Raw genomic sequence first — 13,232 nt, 5'->3', positions numbered from 1 at the left:
TAAGTGGCAAAGAAAATTACCTACTCTCAAGAGCACAAGCCTTTTCCTTCTAAAATTCAGTGCTATTCTTTGTCTGTTTTACATGCAGAAGCTCCTGGGTTTCTGCCCCAGTGGAGCCACAGTCCACAGTGTATGGCCATGCCACCCTGAACAAGCTCGATGTCTCACCTTGGAAGCTAAGCAGGGTCAGGTCTGGTTAGTACTTGGATGGGAGAACACATAGGAAGACCAGGTGCTGTAGGCGTAAACAATAAAAAATAATAAACTAAAATTCAGTGCTATTTTTAAGTAATTTCCTTCCACTGCTTCTAATTTGTGTGCTTCTACCATAGATACACATCGTGCTACTCGCCTGACCAGACCAGGAACTCCACCTTCGAACCTCGAGCTTCTGGTCTCATGGATATTGCAGAGTCGGGCAGTACTGGTCCTTATGTAGTCATTTCTAGAAATCCAGACAGGCCACACTGAAAAGAGATTTCATTCAGCTGCCTTTCCAAATTTTTTGTCTGGAAAAAAAATACTATGTTCACAGTCTTTGTGTTAGGTAAAACAGGTTTTCAGTGAAGGCTCCTAAGGGCAAGGATAATCGCCCTGATACACAAAGATTTGGGCCTTTATCAAAATGAACATTGTTTCCCCACCGCAAAGTGCCCAGGTATGTTTTAAGAAAAAGTCTTGAAAATTGATAGTTTTAGAAATGAATGAAAGAAGTGCAGAACTGGTTCCATTGTGACAGCAAAGCTGATAAATCTGCCTTCGCCTACCTGCCACTGCCCAATGGAGACAAGCAGAATTCCTTCTATAAAAAGAACATAAGATTAATCACAATTTCCCGTTTTTATTCATCTAAGATATTAACACACTTAATGCAGATAAATGCACTCTACTTCACAGGACAATAAGTACCTAGATATAAATAAGCATTGGCTCAAAACATTCTTGCCAATTCCAGTCCTACAACAATAATTTATTTTTCTTCGAATGTCAATTCTTCACAGTTTCAACTGCAGCAGCAAATTATTCCTTAGATTAGAAAAACTGTGGTGCATATTTTAAAACATCTTAAGAGAACTACAGGTGAGTCAGCAAACTGCTGGTGCCACATGCAGTTTGGGTAGGGCAATTTTATCTCAAATCCCAAAGACTGGCAGTGGGAACCAAGGGACAAAGGTCGTCTGTAGGAATGATTGAGAACTTCCTCAGCTTCCACCTCCCCCGCGCCCCCCTCCCCCAACCTCTTGGGGAATTCTCCATAAAGATTCATAGAGGTGAACTTTGCAGTACTTGTCTTCTGTTCATTGGTCCCTGTCACCCATGGGTGTGACAGAAAAAAGAAAAAAAACCCAGCTGGTACTTCACAGAGGAGCTTTTCAGAGCAAATCAGGCAGAATGAGGCCAGGAGGTTTTGGTTCAACACAGTTGATCCAGAAGTTGGCACAGCTGGCATGATACTGGTGTCCTCCGTATGCCAACTTGAAACTGTCCGTTTCTGAGTTGAAGGCCTGCCGGAAATAACAGAGACACGAGGGCCAAGTCAGGCTTCTGCACCTAAGAGCTAATCAGCAACCAGCACGTACACTCCTCCAGGCCACAGAGGCCCAGGCTAAACTGGCGCACTCACAAAAGCTGAGCTGAGCAGATGGCTATGGAAATTCTAGTAAGAATTTATTTTTTTATTTTTATTTTTTTGCTAAGGTATAGAAAAAATCTTTACTATTTTACCTAGTTTTAGCAAAAGAAGGCCACTTTCACAGGAAAGGCAGACGGAGTTTATGGGGGGAGGGGCTGAGGGAGGTGTCATGATATAAAGAACTAAAACAGCCAAGGGCTGTGGCTACTTTTTATCCCTCCTGATAAAGGCAACCCTTTCCCTAAGGCTGGCATTTGACTATCATGTGCAATCTCTTAAGTTTCTGTGGCTAATTACAGTCTTATCTTCAAAGAAAGAAAATATTAAAAACTCTTAGGGTCTAATGCCATTGGGAGCTGAGAACTGAATGTACACAATTCGAAAGTCCAAATAGGTACAGGGTTTGTAAAAAAAAATAAAATAAAATAATGGTTAAACACGCACGAATTATTTCCAGATGAGTAATGCTTATAGGTAAGTTACAGCCAGCCAGTCCTAACCTCAACCACGGCCTGGCCTGGCGTGTTTCCTTAAGCACAAGTAAACAAATAAATAAAACTCTAAAACCCAAACAATTTGTTTTTGTCTGATAATGGCCAAATCCTGAAGCTCTTTGATCTCATTCTGTTTATCACTACAACTTCCAGTCTTCTAGAAGTTGTTCATCTGTTACCCTATTCATCACAGAGAAAAATAACCACAACACCAGAAGCCAATTAGGAGACACAAGCATGCAAACAAGATCGAAGTGGACCCACACAGACGTGTTAGTTGATTAAATCAAACATGGGAACGAAGATGACTCAGAAAAGCATTCATGACTGGAACAGTTCAGGATGGCAGTACAATCATCTGATTTGCCTTCCACACTCAAAATTAAGATGGAGACGCTAAGATAATGTGTAACTGGTTCATACTTTTTTAGGATGTTCTTCTGCAGGCTTCTCTTCTTTCTGAAATAACGTTGAAACCGTAAGGTCAACAGAATTCCCAGAATAGGGCCTCCTGCCTACAGACAAATCCTTATGGGTCTAACCTGTTCTCTTTACCACCCTACTGTGCACAGGGGGCTGTGGGCGCAATGCGAACAGTAGGCTTGTTAGAAAGGGGAAAACAGCATCCGTTCCCTCAAGAGCTTCCCCACTGCTCTCTGGAAAGACCATACCTGCTTCTGCAGTCAGATTTCAGGGCTTCATAAAATCCCCACCACCTCTGGGCACAGACCTTGTAGTGAAGTGTCCCCCAGGTCATGTTACAGAAGTGCTTTGCCATCTAAGGAAGGGAAGGTGTGGGACTTACCCGGCTCCTGGAGTCCACATTCAAAAGGCACACCCCACAAGCAAGTTCCTGAGCATTTTTAATACCAGGCCGTAGCATACAAGAAGAAAAATCCAGTGACTTTTCATCGGGCTGCGAGGACAAGACAAATGGGTAAGAGAGTCCAGTAACTCCAAATGCTCCTGGCTTTACCGCCCCCATCACTCCTCTCCAAGAGGTCCCACAACAGCAAGTTAAGGAAACTCTCTAGTACCACCAATTAGTCAATTTCTCAGTTACTGATTTGTCTTCCACACTCAAAATTAAAATAGAGATGCAGATAATGTGTAAACTGGTTCATATCTGCTGTGTTCTAGGTACAAGAGATGCTAACATGAGCAAAAAACGGGCCCCTGTCCTCTGAGAACGCATGGTGTAGGCTGGGGGCCAGGTGGGTATCAGGCAACACAGTGTGACAAGAGCTATATAGGGGTAAGTACTGAGTGCCAGGGCATACAAGGGGTGGGGTCACTTATCCCAACCCAAAGAGAAAGAAGCCTGATGGCAGAGAATGCGTCCTCGAATTCAGAAACATTTGGCTGAGACTTGATAAGTATAAGTTCGGTAAAGGAGATTGGGTGAATGAGGTAGGGGAGGGAAGGATGTTTATACTATGTAGAACAAGCAGCCCAGGCAAAGGCCTCTGAGCAAAAGACTGGGTGTGGGAAGTAATCTAGGGGGTAGGAGCCAACCTTACAAAAGGAAGTAGGAAATGAAATTGGAACATAAGGCCTTAAAAGGAAGATAAAGGGTTGAGACTTTATATGGGGAAGCCATTAGGGGTTCTAATCAGATCATGACAGGATCAGGTTTGTATTACGAACAGACGCCTCTGGTTGCAGTGACGGCAGTGAACTGGGCGTGACAATCTTCAAGGTATGAGTCTCAGTTACAAGGCTGTTGCAGTGCTCCAAGAGACTGAAGGTCAGAACTATGACAGCAACAGTGGGTAATGGAGAGAAGTGGACACGTGAAAGAGCTATTAAGGCAGTAGAATCAACAGGCCCGGGTGATCTGTTAGACGTGCAAGGAGGGGAGAGGCTTGGGCGACTGCTCTTATAATTAGGCACATGAGAGCAGGGCCAGGGTTGGGCATGGAGGTTTGAAGAGGTCAGTTTCATACAGGTTGGAGGTGCCTGTGGGACAGCCGAGTTCCAATACTATAAAAGCAGACAGATGGATGTATAGGCCCAGGGCTCAAGAATGAGAGATCTGGAAGTTATCAGCTAAAGAGAGTAAATATAACAATAGCTAATAAATCAAGTCCTTACTTGTGCTAAGTACCACACTAAGCTCTTTACATGCATTATCTAATTTATTTCTTACAACAAATCTATACAGTATGGAGAGTGTAGCCCAATGATTAAAAGGGCATGTCCCAACTTTGGAAAGTTGTTAATTTCTTAAAAGTTAAAATATATGAATGTGCAGTTGCATCCCTATTTATCCAAGAGAAATGAAAACATATATTTAACAGAAGTCTTGTACAAGTGTTCATAGTAGCTCTATTCACATTAGCCAAAACTGGAACTAGCATGTTTCTATAAACAATAATACGGAATTTTTAAAAATGGTATATTAATACAATGGAATATCACTCAGTGATGAGAGATCAAACTGATACACACAACATAGATGAAATTTTAAAACAGACTAAGCAAAAGAAAACAGACACCAGAATATACTACCTCAGTGGTCCCCAACCTTTCTGGCACCAAGGACCAGTGCTCCTATAAGAATCTAAAGCCAGATGATCGGAGGCAATGCTAGGCAGCAGCTGCACATACAGATGAAGCTTCTTGCCCGCTGCTCACCGTGCTCTGCTGTGTGGCCCGGTTCCGAACAGGCTATGGACCGGTACTGACCCAGGAGTTGGGGACTCCTGTACTACCTAATTTCATTTATATAAAGTTCTAGAACAGGCATATCCACAGTGATAGAAATCAAGGGAAAAGAGATCAGTAGATGTTGTGGAATCAGATCAGGGAATTGACTAAGAAGAGCCAAGAGGAAACTTTAGAGGGAGACTGAAAATACTCCATATATTTGTGGGGTCTGAGCTACATGGCCGTGTGCATTTGTCAAAACTGATCCAATTATACATTTAAGATCTGTGCATTTTATTGTATGTAAGTTATTCCTCAATTCAGAAAAACACTTGAATAACAAAACAAAATAAAAACCCACCAAAATAAAAAAAATAGCAATTCAGAAGAGTTGGATCCTTAATGTGAAGACGTTTAAGCTACATCTAAACCAATTTATTTTGCTTATATATGTCCTAGAGTACAGTTTCTCAAAATTGGCACCACTGACATCTTAACCTGGATAATTCTTTCATGTGGGACTTGTCCTCTGCATTGTAGAATGTTTAGCAGGATCCCTGGCCAATCTGGGGGCAAAATAGCCCTCCTCCCCCACCACTGAGAACTATTAAAAGAAGAAAAAGTATGCATGTATACACACAAATACATATATACACAAACATACACATACATGTTTATTATAAATTTTATTGATATAAAGGATGTGCAGTACACAATTTACAAACAATAATATATATAATCATCTTCATTGCAAATTCTATATAGTTGCTTAATTTTCACAGAAAGCTATGAGAATTTTTGTCCAATTCTTTGATCCATTGTCAACCTATGCTTGCTTTCATGAAAGAGTGTAGTTCTATCGTGAATGTTGATATTTTCATGTTAGAGATTAGACTAACGTGAAACAGCAAAGACATAATTCAGAATTTCACTCATCTATCAAACATGTGAGTGTTCTTTACTAATCAGATAACAGTTCTCGAATCCTGGAGAATGCTTCTTCTATGTACTACTATTCACAACATAATGGCTACAGACACAGTACACTTTAAGGGTTAATCTGCAGTACTAACATTTTCTCTAGAACTCTCTTTGTATTATACCAAGGATATATAAATACATATATACACAAACATGTATGTGTATGTTTGTGTATATATGTATTTAAGTCTAGACAATCAACAAATCAAGTCCTGATTTGCAGCATCTGCCGATTTCCACGGTAAAAATACTCTCCCCGCGACCCCCTCACCCCTGCCCACCACGGTAGATTTCAAGTTACCAATGTGTTATCACTGAACACACAGTTGGGAAGAGGGTCCTTACAGTGCTTCATATAGTAGTATGTCCACATGTGACTATAACAGACTAGGGTGACCAACTTCCTGATTTGTGCAAGACTATTCCAGTTTTAACTCTGAGGAAATCCCCCGGGGCCTGAGCAAACCGAGATAGCTGGTTGTCCTAGGACAGAGATAAACAACCTCAAAAGCATTAGGAAAGGAAATGAAGATGAAAGGGAGCCAATAGGAACCAAGTGAAAGGATCAAACAATTGTCCTGTCTTGAGAACCAAAAATAAGAGCCTAGCAAAGGCAAGTGTGAGAAACTTGGAGGGTTACCAGTTTGGGCTCAGAAAGATGTCTGAAGTTAGGATTGCACAGGTACCGCAATTTGATGTGATAACACAGTCCAGTATAATCATGTGAATGGGTGGCTGAAGTGAAATGGAGACCAGGGTCCTGGAGTCCAGCTGTCAAGGATCTGGGAGCCTACTGTGTTGGCCAATTTGACCTCATGGATGCTAGATGACCCAGGATGATGGTAAATTCCTGTCAAAAAACAGCTACATTTCCTCTAGTTTAGGTTTAATCTGCAGTACTAATCTTTTCTCTAGAAATGTTATTTTAGACTCAACTACACTTTTATATTTGAGAAATTGCATTACTCTTTCCCAGGGGAAAAAAAGCTCCTCCCTAGAAAAAATGTATAGGTTATATAAATGCTTCCCCATTCCTTTCTAATTTGAAACAACAAACCATGTACTAACTCCACAAACTAACCTTAAACCAACCTTAAACTAGTTTCTTAAACTAACCTGAGCTGAATCCATTCAAATCACACCTAAGGAAGGAAAGGTAGGCAGTTTTCAAAGAAAAGAGGAGGTGGATGTTTAAACTGTGTGCATGAGGGCTCTTATCCAGGTGACTGAAATAAACCTACACGGCCTTAGCCAATCCACAGGATGATTTTTCTTTTCTTTTTTAGTGCAATCATGGCCACTCTGGTCAAACCTAGAAGCAGGCGGTACTATCATTTGTTTGCTGTACAAGTCTGTCATTTGTAAAATGGTAACAATTTCATTTGCCCTACCTACCTCCTTCAGTTGGTATTGGGGCCCTCAGAGATATATAAAAAAGTGCTCTGGAAAGGATGAAATACTCTAAATGATTACCACAATTACTCACTTCAGTAAATAAAGTCTAACAAACTTTTTGAAAACGTTAAAAACACAGTAGCATACCTATAATATACATTATAGATATTTTTCATGTTATTGAATAAGGGCTATTTGAGAAATAATTAGAATCTGGGAAAACTCTGAATCTTAAAATCAATCAAATAAAAGCCCTTTAATATCTGTTTACCAAAGGCATAAAGAAAATTAATGAAAAGGTCATATTGTAATTTTCCAGTGAAAATTATAAGGCTCTGCATAAATTTCTCTATGACCAAGTTAATCTTTCAAATAATAAAATTAACCTTTATAAATACACATTTCTAAGCAGGGGGATGGTTATGGTACAGAGTAGCAGTGTGACACCCACCGATGGCAATAATTCTGTCAAGTGTGCCCTCGACAGCCCACCTTAACTGAACATCACTTACTTTAATTGGCAAGTATTTCATGCATTTAATAAAGATTGAAAAAATAGTTATAGTATACATTGACAAGTCTCAGAGCCAGGCTAGGATATATAATACTGAATCTTTAGCTAATAATAAACTACTAAAACGATGTCCAAGAAAATCCTTATTAAGGAAGAAGACTTTGGTACTAAGTACTGTTCTCCAATATTTTCATTCTCCTCCTTCTGGGTAAATGGCTTTCCCTATTCCCTTAAATTAGGCATGGCCATGTAACTTGCCATGGTCAACAGACTGTGAGGATAAGTCACGTGTGTCACTTCTGAAGGAATCCTGTAAGACCAATGTGCTATATGTCACATTCCCTTGATTCTCCCATGGTGGCCAGCTATGTTTCACATGGTGGAGGCTCCGTCAACCTGAGTGAAAAGGACATGGCACGAGAGACCCCCTCCAAATTGAGACGGGCATGTAGCAGCAGCAAGAAATAAAGTTTTGTTGTTTTACATGGCAAAGGTGGGTTGGGGGTTGGTTGTTACTGCAGCATGACCTATAGCCCAATTTGACTGATATAAAGAATGATGTAGACACAGATTCCACAAGCAATTCCAGACTTTGGTTTTGGTCACAATGTAGCCTCTTGGCTACAGTGTTTTATGTAACTTTTCCTATTGCTGCTATAACAAATTAACAGAAATTTAGTTGCTTAAAACAACATAAGTTTATTCTCTTACAGTTTTAGAGGTCAGAATTCTAAAATGATTTGGCAACGCTGCATTTCTTCTGGAAACTCTAGGGTAGAATCTGTTTCTTTGCCTTTTTTAGTTTCTAGAGCCCGCCTGCATATTTCTTGGATCATGGTCCCGTCAGTCTTCTTCAAAGCCAATAATGCAGCATCTGCCAATCTTTCTGTCTCTGCTTCGACTATCATCCTGCTTTTTCTCATTCTCACTCTCCTGCCCTCCTCTTATAAGGATTCTTGTCTAACAGATGATCCAGGGTAAGCTCTTCATCTAAAGACTTTTAACTTAATCACATCTCCAAAATCCTTACCACCATATAAAGTAACAAATTCACAGGTTCTAGGGATTAGGATAGGAACATATTCTACCAACCATATCCACCTTCTGTCAACTAAGGATACCCATGCAGAGACATGATGAAGATTCTGTCTCTAAAACACTGTGCAGACTGGCAAGATGACAAAAATGCGGTCATTATTAAAAATAAACTGTTCTCCTGATATGCCACATTAATAGGAAGTACTCTGAAATTCACTGCTTATTTCACATTGAAAAGAAGCACAAAAGAATTTGTATTATACCAAGGATAATAGTGGAATCAAAGGGCCTGTGTGATTTTCAATTGACTAGAGGCCAGGAGAATAAGTCCTGTCTTTTTTTGTAGATTTTACATGGCAAAGCTGATTAGTTTTGTTTTCCAGGACTGAGTAGCTCTTTGTTCCACACCTACTGTACTACAACCCACATCTACAAGATAAAACCTCAGATAACAATTCACTCACTTCACTAAAACAGATGATTTTTACCTGAGTTCTTGCAGTCTGTACCCAGAGGAGATATGCTTCTACCACAAGAGGGAGTTTGAGTCCATGGAAAAAGAGGGTATTCAAAAGAAAGGGGAATATAGAACCTTGCTAGTATAACTTGCAGCTTAAGTAAATAATAAGGAACCACTGTCTGAAGTTTAGGACTGTGTACTCTGCTTCCCTTAGCCCGGGCATCACAACTGCAATGCAGCAACAACATTCTGGGACTTCTTCACTGGAGAAAAGCAATGCAGCCATCTTTGGATGGGAATCATTTCATGCGGTCTTCAGGGGAACGAGTCTTTTTTTTTTATCATCTCATCTTTTTTTTATCACGATAGGAAGAAGAAAGAATTTTTAAACGATGCTATGCATTTAAATCCCAGATTTCTCAGTTTCAGGCGAGTTTCACCTCTGAGCCTCAATTTCTTCACTTATAGAAATGGGGAGTATACTACTGACATCATGGGATTGTTATGAATGCAATACATATAGCACAACGTGTGGCAGGTTCTAGGTGTGAAATAAACAGTGACTATTATATTAGTATCAGTGTCAAAGAGCTAACTGTGGCAATTTGGTTCATTAAGGAACTTTAAATTCTACCTAAAATGAAGCAATGGTGTAAAGAGTTAAAAGATTCCCATCCAATCTCAATCAAGTCTCTAATTCTAGTAATGATTTCCCTTCTCTGAGCCTCTAATCCAGAGCCCTTGGAGTTTGTATAGTTTTGTTCCAGCCGAACTGAAATATATAGATGTTGGTTTGTGTCATTTATATTTATGCACCTATTTTTAAATTGCTTCTTCATGACAATTTAAACTTTATACTTCCTCTGTAGAATGTACATTAATCTTCATGCTGTGAGCGATTCAAGTTTTACAGACCGAGAACCTACCAGTTATCAAGAAGAAATGATATGGTATAATCAGGAAAAACATCTGAGCAGAGAATGATTGTTCTTCTGTCATAGCTAACCTGGCGAGAAAAGCAATTATAACTGGAAAAGCATGGTAATTAGAGAAATGAATACTCAGTGGTGTTCAGGTACAACCTGCAGTACATCCCTGTATTGTCTAGTTACAGACTAACTCATGTCTATACCTTTACCTGGTGCCTACGGAAATGTCAGATAAACTCACTTTGTAGACAGGGATGCTGGAAGTGGATGTTCCTACTGGGAGTTTGGAGGAGAGGGCCTGGATGCCTGGCCACTTTTCCCATTTACCTCTCACATTTTACAACGCTGAGGGATTTAGAACCACCGTATGTGAAGGCTAGGTGGGTGACCGAACCCAATAGGCTTTCTTTGATATCACAGAATCTAATTCTATGGCTTTTTAAAAAAATATCTGAACAAAATCAATTCTTGGTGTAAAAAACTCAACATGGATTATTTCTGAGTGAGCTGATGACAAAAAAGGACCATAAGGAAACTCTCTAAAGTGAAGGAATAACCTACATCTTCATAGGGGCATAGGTTACATGGGGTAAGCATTTATCAAAACTCATCGAATGATTTAACTAAGATTTCTGCATTTTACTATATATGTATATTAACAAAAAAAGACGGGCAGACAGGAAGGAAGGACGGATGGACAGACCGACCAACCAGCCTAGAGCGGCAGAGGCTAGAAGGCAAGGCTTTCTCATGAGCAGCTGTAGCACTGCAGCAGCTTGAATGTCTAGGAAGATGGACAAGGATGAAACTGGCTTCCAGCTCATCAGTGATAGCAGTTACCTTTAGAAGTAAACACAATGACAGCAATCCAGGCCAGGATTCTCCCCAATTATCCTTTGCCCCAAATTAAAAAGAACTAATACATAATAAATTTGGTTAATCCACTTGGTCTTCTGTGATACCTTTTTTTCAAAGAGCTCATGGCAAAGAGGGATGCTTTGCGATCACAGCCATATTTTTCTAACAGCACCAGAAGAGAAAAGATAGCTTGCTGACTTGAGGGTTTGTATAAAAATCTAGTTTTCGAAATGTTAATTACAATGAGAAACTGATTGCCACCAAAACAAAAAACCTTCAAATCTAAATGGAAAGGGGAAGCTTTCAAGCTACTCTATAGTCCTGGGATATAAATCAGGAAAAGAACTGGACTGTTTATCAAGTTGCTGCCAGACAGGCTCCTGGTATTGCATCTCATTAACCTTGATGCCAAATAACTACCCACTCTCCCCCAAAAGACTTTTGCTCATCTCTGGTTTTACCCACCCAGCTTGCCCATTTCAAGGAGGCAACAGATTGTAGTGGTCAAAAAAGAAGACTGACTTTCAGATTGAATCTAGGTCTCACCAATATCTCTGTGCCTCAATTTCTTCATCTGTAAAGGGAGGAGAATAATAGCATCTATCCTCGAGACTTTTGTGAGTATTAATTACATCTTTATGAAGGGCAAAGAACAGGGTCTAGCACACAGCAAGCACTCAGTAAAATTTGGCTAATGATGATGATGATATTCAGGCTTAATATAGTTCGGAAGCAGAAGGTTAGGAAGCAGAAGATGGGTGAATTAGGAGAGACCCAGACGTATACTGATCTTGAGATTCCTAATGCTTGGTCTTAGATACCTTTTTGCTGTGAAAACATGGAACAAATGGGTTTTGAGGTAAGACCTTGTAAGAATGAGTAGAGAGGCTCTGATGACTTGCAACTATAACACCCTGAACTATGATACACAACTGGTAAACTGCAACGTCAAAAATGCAAAGGTAACGCACTGAATAAACAACTGGAAACACATCCTTCTCTGTCCCACAGCCTCACTGGCATCCTCGCATACATCACTAGCCAACAAACTTCATTCACAGCTAGAGTTTAGAAATATTTAAAAAATCCAGGGTTTCATCACCCAAACACAACTCTCTTACCATTTTGGCAAATTTTCTTCCAGCCCTGTAAGTAACAACTCTGTGTTATTCCAAACTTTGTGCCCTTTTTAAAAAATGGTTGCATAACATCCTACTATGAAGAGTCACACAATTTACTTGACTAATCCTGTAGATTTACTTTCAGGTTATTTCCATTTTTTCGCTTTTACAAAGAATGATTTGTGCATTTAACTTTCTTCTTTTTGAGAGCTAGAACTGTTGTTATAGGAAGTTTTCCTAGAAATGGAATTACTGAGTCAACCCCTCTGAATGTTTCTAAGTTCTTTAATTTACTCAACTTTTACTGGGTATTTATGCAGCGCCCGGCTGTGCTCTGATCAAGAACAAAAGATGAACAAAACGTGGTCTTGGTGCCTGTTCTCAAAGAGTTCAAGGGCAGGAGGAAAGCATATTGCTAAACACCTTTTCCATAGGGTGGTACCTATTTATATTTTCTAATAAATTCCCTTGGGAATATTATTCATTTTACCACTCTGATGCTATCAGGATTCAAATAAACCAAACAAAAACTGGACTTACTAGTAGATAAAACATGAAATCTAGTTTTAATTTGAATTAATGTTTACTGATTAACTATGTCTCCCCTTTTATGAATCACTTCAAGTTTTTACTGATTTTACTGGGATGTTGGTATAATTCTCATTGACTTGTTATGTTTTCTTTACATAGCAAAGACATGAGCCCATCATCAGCATGCACTGCCACGCTTTCTTAGTTTACAATTCAGTGTATTTTTTTTTTCACATTTAGAATGTCTTCAACTAATTTGTACTTGGAGCTATGCCATTTGCCTATGTTGAGATTTCATAAGAAACTACTCAAGGAAACCTGTTGCTCTATTTACTGAAAGGATATTTGAAGAAACCGTAGGTTTCATTAGTTTCCTCTTTACAAAAGCCCACAAAAAAGAGTTCTGATATTAGTAAAATTAGGAATAATTATGTTTCTCCTGAATCGTGGGTTTATTTTTATGTTACGAACACAGTGAATCATGGAACTGATCATTTCCTATTCACATTAATTCCTACGAAAGGTCAAGTCGACTCTAAGCTAGCAAATGCAAGCATGTTAAAAGCACATTTTCGTACACTTAACTTTATCCCTGGCTTTATCTTATCTTCTCCACTTTCATTTTCCCT

General features: G+C 39.5%; 1 protein-coding gene across 13 annotated transcripts in view; it reads right to left on the bottom strand.

Annotated features, from left to right (window-relative positions):
* Window positions 1-821: 821 nt before the first annotated feature.
* Window positions 822-13,232, bottom strand: part of SYNRG (synergin gamma) — a 68,930-nt gene continuing 56,519 nt past the window's right edge. For 10 of the 13 annotated variants that reach the window (XM_036222222.1, XM_016131406.2, XM_016131402.2 and 7 more), the window contains 3 exons: window positions 2,933-3,043; window positions 2,551-2,586; window positions 822-1,505 (listed from right to left, as the gene is read on the bottom strand). In XM_036222222.1, the coding sequence (XP_036078115.1) occupies window positions 1,374-1,505; window positions 2,551-2,586; window positions 2,933-3,043 (279 nt within the window). In that variant the 3' untranslated portion in view covers window positions 822-1,373. The remainder of the gene's footprint in view (window positions 1,506-2,550; window positions 2,587-2,932; window positions 3,044-13,232) is intronic. The other 3 variants (XM_036222221.1, XM_036222224.1, XM_016131414.2) reach the window with 1 other exon arrangement.

This window comes from Rousettus aegyptiacus, unplaced genomic scaffold, assembly GCF_014176215.1.
Source record: "Rousettus aegyptiacus isolate mRouAeg1 unplaced genomic scaffold, mRouAeg1.p scaffold_m13_p_6, whole genome shotgun sequence".
NCBI lineage: Eukaryota > Metazoa > Chordata > Mammalia > Chiroptera > Pteropodidae > Rousettus > Rousettus aegyptiacus.
Note: the sequence above shows the minus strand (reverse complement) of the source record. Positions and strands in the feature narration are given on the sequence as shown.